This window comes from Sinohyriopsis cumingii, unplaced genomic scaffold (assembly GCF_028554795.1).
Source record: "Sinohyriopsis cumingii isolate HCF-2022 unplaced genomic scaffold, ASM2855479v2 utg000873l, whole genome shotgun sequence".
Taxonomy (NCBI): Eukaryota; Metazoa; Mollusca; class Bivalvia; order Unionida; family Unionidae; genus Sinohyriopsis; species Sinohyriopsis cumingii.
Genome location: NW_028315938.1, coordinates 1,060,001 through 1,082,170, shown reverse-complemented (window position 1 = coordinate 1,082,170; position 22,170 = coordinate 1,060,001). Strand labels below are relative to the sequence as shown.

The 22,170-nt window shown below is 36.5% G+C and overlaps 1 protein-coding gene across 1 annotated transcript in view; it reads right to left on the bottom strand.

Moving 5' to 3' along the window:
* LOC149773142 (uncharacterized) overlaps positions 1-22,170 on the bottom strand; it is a 95,130-nt gene that overhangs the window by 70,233 nt on the left and 2,727 nt on the right. The window contains exon 3 of the mRNA XM_089946725.1: positions 1,384-2,169. Coding sequence (XP_089802851.1) covers positions 1,384-2,169 — 786 coding nt within the window. The remainder of the gene's footprint in view (positions 1-1,383; positions 2,170-22,170) is intronic.

Below are 22,170 nucleotides of genomic sequence, written 5' to 3'. Positions count from 1 at the left end.
CCTGATTGTTTGTACCCCTCTACCAATTGTAGAAATGAAAGTCTCCAAGGATAAAAAATGCGAAACTCTTAGTCATATCATTTTGGGCTTTATAATTCCTAGCCTGATAGTCGCTAAGGGGTCCCTAGCACTGTCCACTTATTTGCGTTTCTATGCAAACGAAAGGTCCTGCTATAAACAAGCAGACAGACTGCTCGCTATTCGTTTCTTTTATCTAGAATAGTATTTTTATATACTTGATGAATTTGTTTTTAAAATCAGTATAATGTACAAGCATTCAGAAATAGTGTGAAAATCACATATAATGTGAATTAACGCAAACATAGGTTTAAATAAATGAAAACGGGTCACTCACGAGTCTTGACACATTCAGGAATCGGCCGAATCAGGTTTAACCGACCATAAAAACACCTAAGTTCGAGTAATTTGAATGTCCAACAGAACAACACATCCTTTGTTTTGAATACCGAGTTTATGCTCAAAGTGCATGTACCCACTGCGACAAAATAAAACCCTGCTATGGAGTATTCAAAACTTTATAGGAGATCAGTAAGCATTAGTTGAAATACCTGCTTATGTTGCCACGTTTGTCACGTCGTTCATGAAGAATTCCTTGCGCTATAAATACTAGTCTATACCAGAAGCCCTCACCAAATATTCATAAGCTGAAACTAGCTCTAAATCTGACGCAAAATGTTTGTGACACAAAGTAGATGAAACAAGAATGTCAATAAAATATAAACTAAACAAACCGTACTAGTTAATTGGTTTTCATAATGCCCATTTTCCATATGACTGCACAGACTAAAGAAATGTGCCGTTAAAAATGTCATCCCCCATAAAATACATTGTATACGTGTTTTATCCTCTATATTGCAGGTGTGTTTATACATGTACATTTTAAGGGCGATTATTTAGTTTAACTACTGTACATAAAATACATAGTTCTTGTAAAATCATTATATAATCGTGTCAGGAAACTAAACCAGTGAACATTTCCAGAGACGAACCTATCAGTGTGTTCCAATTTAAACCAAACTGACTGGCGCGCGCGAAGGAATGAAAACACCACCTGGTATAAAATATGTAAATGACACACCAATCGTCGTCCTTAGCCATTGACAAACGTTGTGTATAATATGCAGATCACTTAACAATAAAAAAAAAACTAAAAAGTAAGATACATGTATATTAATATTGCGTTTTATAGCAACAAAATACATTTTCATAGAGGTGGCTATACTTGATGAAAATCATGTTGACATTTTGTTTCCTAAGTGCGAAATAAAATCCCTGACAATTGTGAATAAATAAAGTTTGTAAGTATGTGTATGATGTCATTATAATTATTTTTATCAATAAAATATAAGAAGTATCAATTACCTTGATACTCAGGCCTAAACACTGCTATGACATTGCTCATATAGCATGTAACATAGAGATGTCCATCTCCTTCTTCCCAGAATATCGCAATGAGACCACGCATTATTCCCTGTTTGAAAATGGACAAAAGTTCACATTTCTCTGTAAGTTGATGGATAGTGGAATCAGGAATTCCATAGTTGCATACAAAAATAAACCCATCTTTATTTATAGTGACTCCTGTTGGATGATCCAAATCTTGATGTTTGTAGGCATATTTAAATTGACTGGGATTCAAAATGTCGTATTTATAGATACCAGTATCAGGGGAGTAAACACCAGCATAACACGAAATGTAAACCATATTGTCTTTTGTTGTAACATAACACTCATCCCCTTTACATATCTGGCTAACGGTGTCAACATGTCCATCAAGAAGTGATACTATGCACCATGACATCGTGTCCTGTTTAATACCACTGACAATAAGATTGTTATTGAATCGCACAACACCATGATAAACATCCAATATTCCATGTACAGATAAAGTCTTCGTCGTTTTTATACCTCGCGTAATGTCTCTAAAATCAATGGATATAAATTGTATCAGACCATTATTCAGAATGACACAGATTTCAGTCTGACTCATCAAACATATGGCACGTGGTTCTGACTCCAGTTTCTGTGACATGGTCAGTAATAATCCATCATGGATATTGTGAAGCTGGACTTTCCACGTCTTCCTGTCTATAACGATTATCACTGGATTAGACACCGCAATACCAAAGTAGTAGGGGTGACGATCGGCTGTGGAAATGAAGTGATATAAATATTAATATATATATTCACAAAATACTTAACATGTTTACTTATATTAAATACTAAATAACATATTTAACTTAAATATTAATTCAATTATATGTATAACCTTAACAAATTCACTGCATTTATAACTTTAACTTTCTGACAAGTCCAGTCGTCGTGGTGGTCTTCGTCATCATCATGAATTTACAGCAGACTATATAAACAGTAATCCATAAACATATAAACTTTAATATATTTCTATTTAATTTCACTCAAATGTATACTATCTTAAAATATGTATACATTTAAGAGATATAAACTCCGATACATGTCTACGATCGTCTTAGTGGTCTTCTTTATCGTCATCATCATCATCATCATCATCATCATCGTATCACTGTCACATATAACACGTAAGCACAATATTAGTTCTGTACAGTATTTTAATAAACGTACGATACTGACAATAGTGCCTCAACATGTTCCTTGTGGAAACAGCTGTTGTCCTTTTCTCATATTTAAGGATCTTGTGATAAATACGTTGTACTTGTGTGATGCCCTTAAAATCCTTAGCATCCATAATAATTTACCCACAGTCTGAAATTTGCGATAATTCTAATGATATTTGATCTAAGTGTAATGATGAAGATGTTCAATAGCAGTAAAATGAGACATATGTTTCGGGGCTATAAGTATAAGGATCTCTTCAGTGGATGCAAGAAATGTATTACACTGATGCAGAAGAGTGGAAGGCAAGCTCTTAAACAAATTTCATGAAGCTGTTGCTAACACCGACGAAGTAAAAACGATTGAGGAAATTTACCAATGCTCCAAGAAATTTGATGCAATTGCATACAAGCGCACAAAATCTAGTCGTATTCGAACTTGGTGTAGCACTCACTGAAGGACACTTTGAGCGCAAGGATGGGTAAATTAAACTCATTTTGGCTGAAGATGGGCTACAGGTTATCTTATTCTCATGTGTAGATCAATGTATGCGTGCAAACTCAAAACTAAATGCGTCAATGACTCTGACATTTCGAGTTGCGATAAAGATGCGTAATCCAAGTTATGAGACTTGTTATCAGCCTAGCCTTGCAATCAGTGTACCACATGATACATGGGAAGAAATAAAGACTGGCGACGGGGAACACAAGAAAGTATTCCTTGTGGTGTACGCGTGATGCTTAACGGCAAAGGCAGCAGAGCCGTCAACGAACAAATTGGCAGAGGCATCTGAAAGGCTATCTAAGTGCTGAAAAAGTATAAAAATGCAGGATCGGAATGGAAACATGAAATAAATTTATTACTCGATGCCCCTTTTTCGCCGTATCACCCATTCATTGCATCCAATTACATAGCAACACCAGACGTTCCCGCCAAAGTCAATGATTAATATGGAAACCTTTTACAAAATACATGTAGAATGGACAATCTTGCCGGCCTGTTCGTGACAATCGTAACATTGTTGGAAAATATCTGTAATACCTGGGTTATCTCAACTTAGATGAGTTCTAGTTTCCTGCGCACTTAAGAAATTTGAAACACTTAACTCAAGTATCACTGTCAGTGTGTCCGCATTTCACGAAGGCTTTTATCCGCTGTCATTATCTCTCACGGAGAGCATGAACGAATTCATATTGATTTGCTGCTGATGAGCGAAATGAGAGATTAGAATTGTTCTAGCACTGCGTATGGATCACTCATCTAGGCCGGGTGCTTAACTGGCACAGCAGATACAAGAGTACAAATATCCGTGAAAAAGTTGCTAGCATTTATTTAACACTCAATAACTGCTCATCGGTCAGGACTTTTACTGAAGCAATATCAGTGAGAAACATTTTCTCAGTGTAGCGAAAGATGAAAATCCCCTACATCAACTATGTGGATTTTGAATGTGCAGTGGAAAGCAGCATTGCGAACAAAGACACAACTGTGTCTAATATCGACCAGTGCAAGTTGCAGAACGAATTACATGCGAGTTTTGTTATGCTCTGATTCGATGTTATGGCAAATCACAGCCACCAGGCCTTTATCGTGTTCAGAATTTTAATGTTCCCGACACAGTGGAGGTATTTATCAGATCGATCGAAGACATAGCTAAATAAATTTGACAGCAGCTCGATTCACAGCACACATTATTGTGACGGATGATAACATTCGTGAGTTCACTTTATCCACTCCCTGCTGGCTTTGTGAGAAACCTTTCACTGACAAAGAGCAATGTCTGCCTGGTGATGAGAGTAAAAGTCCTGTTTCAAAAGTCTGTGATCAATGTCACAAAACTGGAGCGTATATAAGAGTCACACACAATGCATGTAATGTGCAGTTTAGAATTTACCCAGACAAAACCAAAAATCCATTGCTGCGTCATAGCAGGTGAGGGTACGATGACCACCTAATCACTTAAGCAGTAGCCACGGCAACTGACTCATTGGATAGAGTAATCCATATCAACATTCCCATCAACATGGAAAAATGCATAACGTTTTGGCTGGGAAAATTGCAGTTCATTGATACTGTCCAGTTTACAAGTTCGGTTCTGAAGAAGTTAGTGAGCAATCTAATGTCAGAGATCTTCAAAATCACGTGTCGATATTGCCTTACTAATACGTACCTAATCAAGAGAAACGCGCGTATCCCTTCTAGTATATGAACAACTAGTAAAACTGTCACAATTCATTTGCCGCCGATCGGAGCGTTTTATTTATCGTTGCCACGTGAATTTATTTCCGCAGCCGACCACGAACAGACAAGTAATGTCTGGTCTGTGTTCGAGTGCAAAAACCTTGGTGATTATCCCGGTATGTATCTGTATAGGGGTTTGTTTTTGCTCACGAACGTGTTTGAGCAATTTGTGACAACGACATGCGCGTCTTCAAGCTCGATTCCGCCCAATACATTTCGTCATCGGGTATCGCCTGCGGTGTACTGTTGTCAAAGACCGAAATCGAGCTGCCGATAAGCACATGATCACTTCGTGGTGGAGTATCTATATCAAGTGACATATAAGCTCGTTTTAGCAAACCCAAGATGCCCGGGTATAATCCCACAGACCGCAACAGTTAAATTATATAGCTCTATGTGAATAATTTGTTCTATATGATATGATGCAACCTTTGGTAATTGATAAAATTCAGCGGATGGATCGTGCTCACGTTGATCTACAACTGGTGCATGGTCACAACATTCTTGATGATAACTGATACATCTTTAAAGCTGCCTTGTAATATCGGTAGCACTTACAGGAGGCGCACAATAATTATCATTTGGCCCATAAGCGCTGTCGGTGCCCGATACATGGTTATCCCCGTATCAGTGCTTGATCGTTGATGAGTGCGACCGCATATACACATAATGCACCAAAATGGTCCCGAGGCTTAGGACCAAATGCAGCTATGAACTGTATGGGCGAAATGTTCAGTTGCACTTGCGACTGAGTCTGCATGTGACCAAGATAAATCGTGTGATCTAATTTCGCCTGCAAGCTTGGATGGATCCATACGTACGAATAAAAGCTACCATGGACTTTGAGAATGACCTTTTAAACCTCATGAACAATGCCGTGTTTGGGAAAACCATTCAAAATCTACGCAAACGAATCTTGTACTCGAAAATGTCAAGCAGGACAGATTTTAAAATCTTACTGCGCACCAGCCCTTTGAGTCCAGAATTTTTTGATGGTGGACTTATTGTTTAGGGCACAAAAAATTCAAAACTCAAACTGATGAAACCAATCTATGTGGCAGTGCATGCTAGACGTATCGCTGCTGTTCATGTACGAGTTTTACTACGACAAGATAAAGCCCTTTTACCAGGATCGGGTAAAGATGTTGTACACCGACAGTGATTGGCTGCTCATGCACATCACCATCTATAATGTGTAGAAAAACATGGTACAACATAGTTTGGTTAACCAATTTGATATCAGCGAATACCCGAAAGAACATTCGTTGTTTAGTAACGCCAGAACAAAAGTCGTTCGCAAGTTCAAATACGAATACTCGGGTAAACTTATTGAAGAATACTTGGGACTGCGACCCAAACTGTATTGGATTATGACCGGTCCGAAAACATCAAAAGGTCAATGGTGTTCCACGTGTGATTGTGCATTAAGTTCTCAAACACGAACTGTACCTGGAATGTCTTCGATGCCGTCTTGAGTATTTACACAGGGAAAAATTAATCCGGTACAAGAACCATTGTATGGGTGTATAGCGATGCACCAGGGCGAATTTGTCTCCGGTGAATATCAGGCAATGGAGACATCCCGATGGCACGTTTACGCATCTGGTCATCATGCTACAGCGATTAACACTGATTAACATGTCAACATAAATCCTTTCCACATTTCCGCATATGTTGGAACGACTTACAATTGCTCTTGCTCCAAGACACGTTTTGAAAGTTTTGGTCAACCAAGTGAGAGACCCAATCTGTAACAAATTGGTTATCTTGCTGTATCTATCCCTTCCGAAATGGTTAACAACTCGACGGATCATACTGGGTTAGGCGCACGACTTTGTGGCACACCTTTCAACTCTCAAATTGAATACAAATACCGAACAAGCTGATCTCCGAGCCATACTGTTTGTGGCATCTGTGAAATTGAATTCTGAGTAGCCGCAACATTTTTGTCCAATCGCACTGGCTGGTTTTAATCCTTTGTGCCTGTGACTTCATTGTTAACGGCTGCTATGACAAGTGGAAATCGAGTTACCCATTCCTGAGACCGTTCTGGTCTTATCAACAATTCCGGTGCTTACTGATGCAGATTAACAGTTTCGTAAGTGTGCTTTGAATCGTTCCACAATTGCCTTATAACGATGCACACTCACATGCCTGACACGTGCTCACATGCATTATTTGAGCTTCATCACAGCCACGGAACCGATAAGTTATTCGCCGTGATCCATTCGAAACAGTGAAGTCCTCTTGCATTAATACGCTCGAGTACATCTGCGACACTGTCAGAATCTTTGGACACCCACCGATCCGTTTCTTTGCACTAGCTGGCCACATCTATGATGATGGGTAATATACCTTGGACACCATCGGTCAATGATAAACAGTGCTATAATGAGCGCAAATATATTCAAATCGTTAAGAAGTGGACGACTCCTTTACCGTTGACGATTTAAGCGTCAACAAAAACGATATAGTGTTGTTCGATGATGAGATTCAAGAAATTTATGTAAATCCCTCATAAATATTTTCACGATGACAATACAAAAACATAGACGGAATTTATTCGATTCAGCGATACGCCCAAACTGTAATTGCTTCATGCTCATGATATTTGGCGGCATTGTCTAGCACGGCTTTGAAATATCCATTGAACTTAGTGAGCCGCCAATCATTCGTTGGATGAATTTCGTGATATTTTGCGTGGATTACCTCCAACCCGTATAGTTGTTTCGTCATTGGTTGGACTTGCGGACCACGCAAGTATCGTGCGGGTCTGACCACAAATGTGTCTCAGGCGGATGTGTCAAATTAACAAACAACCCTATTAAATTTTGTTTAAATGTCCGGTAGTGATACAATATAATATTATGAAAGACGACGACACGCACCGCTCAAAAATAGGAACAATTAATTCAAGCGGTAATCGAATACATAAAATGTCAAATATAAGTTAAAGTTTCGACAGACTGCACTAGAAGATCTCACAGCGGGGATTAAACATAATTTTGCGCCGCTGAATAATCTCTCCAAGCAAATGCGCCGAACGTGCCGAGAATAATATAAAGGTCGACAGAGCAATCGTTCGACAACTGACAGCTTTTACAGGAACATGTTCAGTTCCTGGCCAGGTCCGTAAACCCACCAAAAAAGCCACAAGAGCATCTGACGAGGATCGTGTGTTTGTCAGTGGTGATTGAGGAAGTCAAATAAGACGTTGAAGAACTTGGAGATGCCCATAGTATAATCAGAAAACGCACGGGCGAAGTTGATAAAGACATAGGAGATTCATACTTGTCCGGGTACCAGACGTGCCATCCGAGTACACTCAGCGTTGTCAACACCTCCTCTAGTTTTTATCGAAATAGCTCACCAGGCAATGTTTTAGAATCCTATGTGAATCGCTTTTGGCAGACCTCCTAACTCGAAAGAGTACATGCTCAAAATGCCACCAAACACATAAGATACATACATGAATGTTTAATGTGTTAAATGGTGATCATAGAGTTTACTGGAAAGAAACAAGCTAATGTTGTTCGGTGGGCTTAATGTGCTCAATCGTATAATGCATTTACAGAGATTGAACTCTAGAAGGCAAATTATTACGGAGAAAATAATTACAATTGCGACCATTACTACCTAAGGACATGTTAGGACAAAGGACTATGATTTGTACTATTCATTTGGTAATTAATGCAAATACATGGGGGAAAAGAAGAAAAACATGGACAAGCGTCTGTACAAGTGGCTAATGAAACAAAATGTCGCTAAATTTCACTCACAGGAAGAATGAAACTAGTGGATAAAGATACAAGTAATAGAGTGGAAACGTGTCAACCCAACCTTCAACAACCCAGACATAAACGTATAAAACCACGTCTGAGCTGCAAACGTTGCATATAAAATACAAAGATATAAAAGTACACAGGAAGAACAATACTTATTTGCAAAGGCTGATCGATGAACAAAAGAAGAAAGGAGCTTCCAGTGGTGCTTGCACGCCGTGGACTGTGACAATAACGACCTCCCGGATCGATTGGAAATACTTGTGGGATCAGATCGTGCGGAAAGAAAATGCACTCGAAGTCATTAATGAGGCCATGTCGATTTTTCAGTGATTGTTGACTAATCATCTCGCAGACAGAAACACAAATAGTGCATTGATGCATGAACTACTTGAAAGATATTCATGGTGTATAAGCCGAGGAAGATTTATGAAGCGATCGATACGATTCTTGGGGGAAAATAATTTTGTTGAAACTCTTCGTGTCTTGAAATGTATGCATCAATCAGAAGGTATTTTTTAATACAGCCCAGAGCGTAACCTCGATGATTACCATCTCATCTGCCAAACGAGAATTGTCTTCACTATTGACCGCTGTGACTCACGCTCACTTGACAGCGCACTAGCCTCATCGCGAGTGTGTTACAGTTGGCCTAATATCCGATCCCTACCATTTGTCGCCTGCCCTCGAACAAATTGTCTGTATTTTCAGCAGACAGTCGGGCGAACTACCATATTATTGAATTTTCCTCGAGCATATACAACATAGAATCGATCATTCAAGAAATTTGACGAGGAAATTTGGTGGTAACTGAGTACTCTAAACTTTCCATATGTGCTAATGAGCTTACACTCAGTTCTGTCATCATCATATAATCTCGAGCGTATGCGGTCTAGTTAGGTTGGCCTGGCCATATTTCAGATGATAAAGGATTCCTGTGTTTGGGATATATTATAGCTCCTGGTATTGTGAGAATTACTTCAACGACGAAGGTCAATTTGCTTGTTATGTTACCAGTAGAATTACGAGAACATATATAAATGTACATTAGAGCTCGGCCTTACAGTTAATAATTATAACAAAAACAATGACAGTCCTAAGTGGACATGTGAAACTCATTCAAGTAGTTTTCTCGAGAAAACCCGTGCATATGCTGTATTACGGAACGTGGCTGGGTGATGTTGTTCGTGGATTATTAGCGAGCCACTTAAAACACTCAAAACAACTTAGCTACAAAAGTGTCCATGCGAGTTGGTGAGGGTGTTAAAAGTGCCGCTGTTGATTGATTGGAGCCACTGAGCTCGAATGCGGTTCCATACACTTCGATAGCGATTATTGCGATTAAGAACACGAGGATCAAAAACGGCTCCACTTAAATTACCATCGACTTAATGCCGCCTTCAGTGATTCAAATCATAAACAAAGCCAATCAACAGCGCTTGTACGATTGCAAATCTCATTATGGGGAGTGACTTTACACGACATTAAAGAAAATCAATAATCTATAATTTTGCATTGGTCCAGTTCAAACAAGCATTTGATCCACAATTGGCACGAAAGCGCCGGTGTTAATGGATCGAAGAGAGACAAACTGCCAGCTTTACTCACCTCTAGTCAGTTAAAAATTGAATTTCAAGTACAATACACCTCTGAGTTTTCCTTCCATGTGAAACAATCTTGGAAATGGAGGGTAAAATGTTGCATGAGATCAATGTCATTTACGATGCTAAAGCTCTAGCGGGATTTGTTAACAGTGGCATCATGGCGTTGTTTAACAGTGGTCGATAGTCCAAATATGGAAAGTAAATCTAATCCATCCTGGACAATGTTGATGTAGCCAGGACAATTATCAGATTCAACAGAAACATTGATGATTACACGCGAACCGCTGACACAACCATGATCTGATCTTTGTCAAAGATATAGCTGATCATGCTTACCAGTCTATGATCGTAAAAAAGAAATGAAAATAGTGAAAAGCAGCATGATTGTTAAAATTCAACAGTTCATTTTTTTTCCCAAGAATACAAAGTAAAACCAAAACTTATGGTATTACGAATTAAATCCCAAAATAATAAAAAAACTTCAGACAAAAGTCATATTAATTTAAGTCCTGAATAATATTCATTAGATGTCCAAATTAAATCCAATGCTGAAGGTGATGAATTGTCTGTAGTAACTTGTAGAATGTTGATGTGCCAACTGTCTTTTTTTGAATAACAGTAACATAATTCCAGGATGGAAATCACTTTAAATTCTAATAAATGTCTATATCCATGAATTTTATCGGAACACGTTTGTATATTCAGAGAAAATGATTACTTGGATTCAATAATTTGAAGAAAAAAGATTCCAGCCAGAAATAATAATGAACACAGCATATAAAACATGATTGGTCTAGAATTTAAAGCACAAATGAAAAGCTTATAAGTTACAGTTTTCTACTTGAGCTCGGTCACAATTAGTATTTTCTGAATGCAATATTATCTAGTGAAAAATATCCATACAGAAGGATCATGATGTTAACAAAATAAAATTGTTAGTAATTATTAGAAACATATTACAATAAGCTGGAACTTGCCAAATATATTAAGGAAATTTCAAAGCCTAGAACTAGACCCAAATAAACATATTTACTTCTATAAATAAAATAATTCTGATTTTTAACCCCTCTACACAGAGAATAATTCAGAAATGTAATAATTATTTACAGAATAAAACATTTTTGAAGCAGAAATGTATTCAGTTTTGTACAAAGTCAAGTCCAAAATACAATGTTACAGTGCAATATCATGTAATAATATACAACAAAAATTTAAAACTAAACAACCAATGCAAATTATACATAACGTCTTGCATATCATAATCCAAATATAGTCAGAGGGCTTCGAAATAACACAAACAAAGCTGACGCAAAGCCTTGTAATTCAAAACCAAAATTTAAATCTTGGATTAGCACTGCGTCAAGCACCATTTCGTGGCTCCTCATTACAATTTTAGTGTGCCATTCCCCTCAGTCATATCTTCGGATTTTGCATATATGTTCGTAAGGTGATATTTTGGGTGAAACACATGGTAAAAGCAACTCCAACGATGCCATTTGACGTGATGACGGTGCTTCATCTTGACAAAAGCTAGTCATATTGCACGGGCATATTACAGTATGTGGACGTAAATGTCTCAGTATCAAAATATTTGATAGCGTGTGTACATTTCTCAGCAAGACTATCGCACATTGCACCTGATTTATTACTTGTCACTGGAGCATGTGAAGTAGTTTAAACTACTTGTATTCTCATGCACGTGTCGGTCACGCTGGTGGTGCTAATTTCAAATGATATTCTATGACACCTTCCGACAAGACACTATTGTAGGATGGTGCTGGTGGTAGAATGAGGGTGATCGATGTTCCTATAGAAAATTCAAAAGATTAATAATTGAACGTGTGACTTACTTGAATAATATTGTCCAATCACGAGGCGAGGGTTGACCTTGCTCAAGGTTCGGTGGGAAAAATCAAACAAGCAAAGATATTTTAGAGCAACAGTGAAACTTTCTGCAGCAAAAGTAATGGGAAAGATCTCCGTGTGGTTTACCCATACGGAACCCGCTTAGCTTAATGTGGCCAATCTCAAAAACCCTTCAGTAACACCATACTCATCCAAGTCAGAGGTGGCATAAATGCAAAAGACCTGTGGAATAATTCCATTCCTTGCAGTCATTCCAGCATTGATGGCAGCAGGGGCTGCAACTGTTGCAAAATGTGTAGCGTTAGCGGCTTCCGGAAATGCAACATAGATAACTTTAAAGAGGCTGTCGGTGGACAAATGAAAAGGAAGAGTCCTTCGATTACCAGACTCTAGTCGCTGAATACCATCAGGCAAATGTTTTCGATTACCAGGTCACATAATATCACGCCGTTGACCAATCTTAATATACTCGCGATGACAAAATCAATCAAACACTTTCTTTGTGTTTTTATGCAAGATCAACCTGCAGCAATGGTGCCACGCACAAGCGAATATGGTATCATCAATCTGAATTCATAAACAGACCTTGGCACTCACTTGATCACATACGTCGTAACACCTCAGTATAGTCTGTGTTTTGACTCGTATGGACCAGTCGAAATGGTTAATTATTTATTCAAGAGTATTCGATTATTTCAGGAGAATTAGATTGCCTTATATACGACCCTCTTATCGTAGTGGCGTTCCTCGCTCTGGAACTCTAACCGGCTTTGCAAACACTTATTCATTTCACATTAAATCAAGTGTGATATTAATATACAGTCGTGTTTATCAACATTTACGGTGGTTAGGCTGCTGAAGGATACGGTGCTGATGTGGATCTGAGCCGATTTGCCACCAAGACTTTTTTTCTGACTTTGTCAGCAAGGTTGTCGGTGGTGTCGAGTCAGGTGAACTGGTGCTATTTTGATATCAATCTGGCAAACTGAGAACCTCAAACGTGGACATTCAATATATTTAAGTCAAGTTAAAAGACGACTTTATTGCAAAGAACCTGGCTGAGTTGACTGACAACAGTGACAACAGAGACAGTGGTATGTCGGTTGCGGTAATTAAAACTATGTTGATACAGCCAATGTTTCAAGCAGAAAGTTTGTGCAAGAAGAAATCACTTATCTTCCCCGACCATCACGCATAATAATTTCACGAAACGTAATTATGAACTTGTTAATCAAAGAAGGAGAGGAAAACGATATGGTATTCAACGTAGCAAATGAGATAATTGTATTAGGTTCTCTGGAAGGAAAAGGCTTTGATATACATACAGGTTAAATTGTAAACGTGTGCGAGTCCAGCTCATACTTGTATATCATAACTCAAACTAAAGGTACACAGGATCGAATGAAAATGTAGCTAAATGATAAGCGGTATCTTGGATGTGGCGTTGTACCAGTAATGCCATAAATTACCAAGCCAGACGGTGATGTTTGAAATTCTTACACAGTTGTATTGTCAACATCATTAGTCACTGGAGGTAAAATTCAGTTCGAAGCACTCAGCGTTTATCCTAATGGGTACGTTTCCGTCTTTAGCGCTTGTGTTTAAGATTAGGCTTTCTAATTATTAATATACGTGGTAGAATCTAAACGTGGTGATGAAAGTTCAGAATTTACCATAGACGGGGTGATGGACCAGCTGGTAGCGGATGTTAACATCGATATTAAATATGTTCCACTTCTCGATGAATATCTGCGTCAAAATGGTTTTATCATGTATGAAATATCACATAATTTTGTTAAGGGTCAGGTAGAAATTGCTATTTGAAATCACCCTGATGTATAAAAATCAACTCATGGGCAATCTTAGAATCATAACATGTGCAAGTGAAGATATTAAAGTGTTGGTTGCTTTACCAGTTGCAAAACCTCTTCGGAATTGTTTATATAATGGGGAGATGGCATTCGCCGATGTACCCACCCAGGCTACATTCACCATTTAGTATTATAAACCAACATTGAATCAGTTGCGAAAAGGAAGGTCTCGACTGTTATTCAACAAGGACGGACTTGTTGGGGGTAACATTTATAGGGTTAAGACGTTTGCTAGACGCCAAATGTTCTGTCGTAATTGGTATGCTTTTGTATGAGAGTGGTACCATGCTACCAGAGCTCACATCGTCGGAGATTTAGGTATTTCCGAGCATATGTATGCTATAACTGTATGAACATTGTGCCAGTCAAACTCGTTTGAAGTGTTCATGCTTATAGGGTCTGCACATGATGATGAGACCGGACAAGACATGCCTGTCGTGCAATTACAATAAGCGATTGTCATATTAATAGAATAATTATGACTTCTCTCAATGATACCGATGTTAAGAAAATAAATAATCGAAAAGGAATAACAGCATTTGATATGAAATTACCAAGAAAACCGCGATGAAATACAAAAGCGAGCATTTGGTTGCAGATGATATTTGTGGTCTTTCTGCGGCAGCGAATATTAGTCTTGGTTTGACAGGAATCACAACATCCAACATTGTATGTGAACAAATCGGTATTGTTGTCGGGTCTATATCGGTAGTAACCAGTGTCAGTTTCGGAGCGAGGAAGGTAATTTCGATACGACTCTATTCCCGAGAACCAGTCTATTCCAAAATGAATGCGGCCACACAGAGAAGTCTGAACACGATCAGTAAAGTGTACTTGAATGCAATCGAGTATAAAATAATCATTGCAGCCGAGTTTGAGAAAGTGATGGCCGAAATTGTAAATCTCAGACAACTCCAGGCACAAACAATAAGCCGTGCAGGTGCAGATTTACACAGAGTAACAATGAGTAAAAAAAAACTCTTCACACAGCATGTGTTTATCGATCACTAAGATAGACTTGCCTGTCAGAGTATATCATCACTTACTCTCTTTCTCTATGCAGGATTGTCGTTTCCAAAATCAAAACAGACTAAAGTAGAAGTAAAGTGGACTTTTACATTTTGTGTTATCCTAAGAAGACAAGGACATACCTGAGACACTCTAACCCCCAAGACTGTTTCACTCAAGTCATGTATGTGTTTGAATCTGGACGTTCAACCTAACGGCTAACAACAAATGGGAACCACAGACAGCGGCACATATAGAAGATAAATATGATATGGTTGTCAGAGGCGAGAACCGGCCAAATGACCGGAACTAAGTGGCAAAAATGGCTAAGTCCGTCTTCCATACTACTTATCTAACACAGCTAAAGCTAAATATAAGCTACTATTGTTTCTCTATCATTGCCAATAACTATGTGTTAAATTTATACAGCCTCTTCCTTAAATCCAGGGACGTAGGCCTCAAGTTATGACTTGAAATATCAACCCTACAACATTACATCCACGTAATAGGCATGTCAAGACATGTTAAGCTATGGAGTCGATCATTACCTTAATTGACACACTCCCTGGGTCATTTCTTTAAAGCTATATAGTAAAGGAGTTATTATTGTGCCTAAAACAGGAGCATACACCAACCTCAGAGGGAAAACAAATTTTAAAAAAAATGGGATTTGAATCAAAACGATAAAATACACGAATACGTTACCAACTTTGCAAACACTGAATACTGGCTATTGATTTTGATGGGTAGAACTAAACAATGTCTGATCACCCACTAGATCAAACACACTCAACTTAAATTCCATTAAAAAAACAAAAACTGAAAAACAAACATACAACTTACCAACAAACAAATAAACAAACACAACAAAAGTAAACAGACTTCACAAGTATAAACAATAAAAGGATCGCTAAATAAGTTTCATTTGGTCTTGCAAAGGAAAACATGTTCACAACATTTTTCTATCGAAACTTTAAAGCATCTAATTATAATTAATGTTGTATTTTCATTCCTGGCAAAGCTGTTTAACAATATTTGTATCGCTAGCCATGGCATCGGGGATTGGAAGGAAGGACTGGTAAACTAAATGCATTAAATAGTATTAATAATAACAATAATAATAATAATAATAATAATAATAATAATAATAATAATAATAATAATAATACTAATAATAATAATAATAATAATAATAATAATAATAATAATAATAAAGCATGTATCTAATATTCCACTGTCATACTCAACAATTCGTTACCTCGATTTCAACGAAAATAGTTGTTAGTAAACGTATTTATTCATTCACCTGTCTGCTACATAGTCCTAGCGCTTGGCTACTGCCCATGGAATATGACATCTGCACTGACCAGAACGCTGGATGAAACATGCAACATGGTCAAAAGTGCTTGTTTACAAAACCGCGAAGCCGGATGTACTAAGGTTTAATGGACACTGGGGTCAGAAGAGCATTAGTGATACCTCCTGAAAGAGTTTGACGATCGGTTTTACAACGACCGCGCGCAGCAGCAACGTAATCGTCTATATCAGCATTACCTTACTCAATGCACCAAATTATTCGAATTGCCGTTAATGTTATTTGGCCAGAATTTGAAATGACTGAATTAGTAATTAATTTAAAAGAGATCAAAACCTTGGTAAAATAAATTTGTCGGGGACAATCACTTCTTCCTGTAGTGGGTCTTTTTTTATGTTTTGTATATTTAATTTAATGGTCTGTTTCTTTGTTTAATTTTTAAAAATTTCATTACCTGCTATTGTAAGTGAATCATACTGAAAAAGCATTTCATGATTTATCTTTAGCTTCTGCAGTTACTAGAGATATGGCAAATAAAGTTCTTGAGAATGATGTTGATCAGGGAAGTATTTCTTTAGGTGACATGTAATGCTCATGCTTTTGATGAGGATATTTTCACTCCTGGTCTGGATCAATGCATGGGTAATAATCATCTTTTAACTACTCACTCACTTTATTATAATCAGGGTGACAAACAATAATCACTTGTTTGTTTCAAAGAGCCATTATTGAAACCGAAGCCACATAAGTACCTGTTTGTTATTGCGATAAAATGGGATTCTTATGAGAACACGGAGACCGCCTGAGGTACCTGCTGGTGACCAGTGGTCCGTGAACTATGAAATTGTAGATCGAAAATTGTACAGACAGAAAATTCTCAGTCTGGTCTATGAAACTCCTCTTGCTGGTCATTTAGGGATTAATAAGACTTATCACAGGCCTTCACTTAATTCGATTGGCCTAAACTTAAAAGTGATGTTTGTAAATACTGCAGATCTTGTCATACATGTTAAATGGTAGAAAAGACCAATCAAAAGATACCTAAGTCTCATTTTCAACCTTTATATGCATTTGAGGAAGCATTTTGCAGAATAATGGTACATTGTGTCTGTCCCTTACCTAAGACCACGTCAGGTAACCAATACTTGTTAGCTATAATATGTGCGTCAACATAATTTCCAGAGGTAATTCCTTTGACGAACATTAAAAATAAAACAATATTAAAGCTTTTTGTACTCAGTCTGGAATTCTCAAATCTGTCGAATCATATCGAGAGTCAAATGTTATGCTTGGAAAGTTCCAACAATTTTGTACAAATTTGGCATCCGATAATTGAAATCTTCTGCCTTTCACCCTGAGAACAGGGATCTTTAGAAATATTTCATCAAAGTTTGAAAAATATGATTCGGTCATATTATTTTGATACGGGTAAAGAAAGTGTTGAAGGCGTTCACTTACTATTGTTTGCTGTTAGGGAATCAGTTCAACAGTCTTTATGATTCAGTCCCTATGAACTAGTTATATGACATACTGTGCGTGGGCTATTGAAGCTGTTAAAAGAAAAACTTCTTTCTAATGAAGATACCGAAATCAATCTTCTCGATTATATTTCTAATTATACGTTTTCGTTTTCAAAGGCTTGTGAGGTTGAAAGAACTAATCTGCACTATACTCAGACTAAAGTGAAATTAAGTTTTGATAAAATGCAAAGTAAATGAGTTTTCAGCCTGGTGATATAATTCTTGCTCTCTTGTCCGTACCACAAAATCTTGTTCAGGCCAATTATTATGGTCCTTACACAGTCGAAAAGAAAGTAAATGATTTACATTATATCATCAATAATCATGGGAGGTGAACACAGAAACGGTTTTGCCATATAGATATGGTAAAGGTGTATGCTGATAGACATAGCCAGGTTAATCATGCAATTAATTTAGTTGTACCTATCCCACACAATGAGTATTTAAGCTAAGGAATGCAATCGGACACTATTGCTTTTGGAGTAACAAATATTCGGAATTCAAAAATTATGAATAATCTGGAACAGAAACTTTCACATATGCAACAACAAGAAAATAATGAACTAAAACAGTAATAACTTGAGTAAAAGCACTTAATTACAGATGTTCTCACAAGAACAAAAAAAATCTACCATGACGTTGAAATAGTAAATTCCACATCTGTGAAACAACACCCGTACAGGATGTACCCTCTCAGGCATGAATGTTTGACAAAAGAATTTCAGAATTTGATGGAGAATGATTTCATAGGACCGAATGAAAGTGACTGGAGATCACCATGTGTACTTGTTCTGAAACCATATAAAACTTTCTGTATGTGCACTGATTATAAAAGGTGAACAGTGTGACTAAAACAGATTAATTTCCGTTATTAAGAGTCTGCATTAATACAATTGGAAATGCAAAGTATGGCACCAAAGTTGACCTTTTGAAAGAAGTTAGGTTAATTCCTCTGACGGAAAGGACAGAGGAAATTTCGGCATTCGTGACTCAGATGGACTTTATCAATAAAAAAGTAATACTGTTTTGGGATGAAAGCTTCGCCTAGTACTTTTCAACGTTTAATGAACCTGATTACATCTGGTTAAGACAAATATGATGCTTACATCAGTGATGCCACCATCTACAAGGACAGCTGGAAAGATGATTTGCAACAATTCGGAATTGTCTTGACACTGAAAATTTGACATATAATTTATCGAAAAAAGTTTTGATGTGTCTGAATTCCCTATGCCTGTCAGTAAAATGCGAAAGATGCGATATTTTGGTATGGCTGGATATTATCGGAAATTACGTTCCAATGTTCCTATAGCAAGAAAAACAAGTTTCATTGGTTTGAATGATGTCAGGAGGCATTTGATAAGTTAAAGGTCTTACGTGCCCCAGTTCTTAGATCTCCAACTTTCAGCCAATAATGTATACTGTCTGTTAATGTAAGTGATGTTGGGGTTGGTGCAGTATTGGTTCAAGAAGACAAAAATGATGTACATCATCCAGTGTTCTATGTTTCTAAGAAATTAAACAAGCACCATATAAATTGTTCCAAACAGAGAAGGAATGTTCGGCTTTGTTATTGGCATTACAATACTTTGGAGTTTACATTAGTTCAGCTCCTTCATCGATTATTATGTTTAGTGGTCTCAACACGCTACTTTTGTCGGCAAGATAAAAAATAACAATCAGAAATTATTATGAAGTTTTTGTTGCTGGAATATAATATTGGTATCAGCACATTAAGGAAAGAGACAGTTTAAAAGCAGATGCACCTTCACGTTTATTGAAATATATTGTTTTATATATTCGTTGCGTCATTCATACGATTTCATCTTATGTATTTTTTAACACATGCGTATTTGACTTATAGTAAAAAGAAAGCGTTGTTACGTAAACCTTTCTTTTTCCTTATGAGAGGAAGTGTTATGTACATTTAACTTAATTGCTTGTTTGTTAGTTTAAAACTTTTTTGTTTTATTACATGTTATTGCAATGTAAAATTCTATCCTGTACTTGAATTTGTCGAAAATTGAATTTCCTTTCTGCTTGACCGGATTGACTTTTTTATTAAAATTTATGTCAACAACTAATACATAGCTAAATGTTTATCTGTATATGGGCTTAATATCGGGATCTTTATTAATTGAAAAAAGAATATGTTTGTTTGAGTCAGAGTTTGGAATTTCCTAAGTGAATTTTACAGGTTATGGTTTTGATTTTGTAAACTTCATGATTATGATCATTCTCATATGTTTTTTCCATTCGATAATTTTATTTAGGAAAATATTATTTCTGAGATGATGTAAACTATATAATGTTTTGATTGAGAGGACTTTGACTTCCAGCACTTTTACGTTGTATTATATGTTGTGATCAGTTGTGCTGAATTGCATTTTCTTCAAAATATGGAATTCAAGTGAGTGATTATTTTTCCAATAGATACAAAATTGCTCTGATAACATTTTTGGACAAAGACATTCAATGGGATTTACAAACCTGGATATATACCACTGTGATTCAACAAAAGACTGTCGACACATCAACACTTTAATGGCTATTACAGACATTCTTTTTTGGGATTTCCTCGGGACTTTTACTGATTTTTATTCAGGACTTTAAAATTATGTCTGTAATTATAATTTAGAATTTAATTCACAATACCGTAAGATTCTTTTTCTTCTCATTATATTTGTTAAAGTGTGCAAAACTTGATGTCTTTCACTCTTTTCTGTTTCTTATTTTAAAGGCACAGACTCGTAGCACTTATATTAATTTATCATAATCTTTTTCAGGTAAAATATTTCAATAGCTTGAATGTTCGGACTCTAAACATATAATTATCGAAAATATCTTTGGGGAAAGGAAAGTATTGCGCCATTTTGTCACGTCAGTGAGTACTAATTATATATTTTTCTCGAATATATGTGTGCAGCTGTAATTTGCAAGAAAGGAAAGTCTTGCACTATACCGTTAAGTCTGTGAATAGTAATTATATGTTGTTGTTGTTGTTGTTGTTGTTGTTGTTGTTGTGTTTAACGCCATTTTTCAGCACACGATAGGCTATACATGGCGGCCAGTATTAATGGTGGAGGAAGAACCCCGGGAATCCCCGGAAAGAACCACCGACCCTCGAGAAGCTACTGGCATGCTTTCTCACATACCCACATTGGCCGAATCCGAGACTCGAACCTATGCAGACATAAGTGAGATGGCAGTGATCCGTAAAGAGTAATTTTACGTATATATATATATATATATATATATATATATATATATATATATATATATATATATATATATATATATTCACGAGTCTATGCCTTTAAAATAAGTAACAGAACAGAGTAAAGACAACAAGCTTTGTAAAAGTATCAATAAATGTGTTTCCCAAGTCTACAAAGTATTAAACTAAGAAAAAAAAATCTTACGATATTGCGAATTAAATCCATATTGTAATCAAAGAATTAAAACACAAGTCCTATCAATGAAAAGTTCTAAATCAATCTGTTCAAATCAAGATGAAAGTCCAAAAGTCTGCAATAGTCAGCATGGTACTGATCTGTCAAACAGTCTCTTGTTGAATTACATAAAATACTATTCCAGAGCTTGTGTTCTGTATAAATTCCGGCAAATATCTTTGTCCAAGGATTATCAGAGCACTTTATTATTTCCAGGGAAAACAATCACTTGAAATTCAATAGTTAGAATAAATAAAAGTTCAATCTTGACACAAAATAAAACAACTTAACTTTTGAAGTGTTAAGATACAACTGAAGAATTCTTATCATAACATCAATTATAAGAGTTACTAAAACGCAAAACAGATCCCCGGATGTGGGTAAAAATTCATCATTCTAAACACAAATTTTGTTTACGAATTAACACGTGCTTCATGTCCCGTAGTCCAGGTATGATCTTGATTAAATTTAATGACTACACTGAGACTGATAAAAACAAAAACATTTTATAAAGTTGTTTACTAAAATTATCACTAATTTTGTAACAAGGTCAGCAACAAAATACAAAGTTTCAATTCTTCTCAATGTCAACTCCAGTAAACAATGCCACACCACAACTGCATGCAATGGAATAGAAAGTACTTAATATATATATATATATATATATATATATATATATATATATATATATATATATATATATATATATATATATATATATATATAGTCCGATAATTATCGAATATATGTGTAGAGTATTATTTCTCTACAAAGGAAGGTATTGCTCCATTTTGAAGTCTCAGTGAATAGTAATTATGCATAATTATCAAAGACATGTGTGGAGTTTTACTTATCTAGATAGTAAAATCTTGCTTTGCGAATAGTGTATAATCCACTA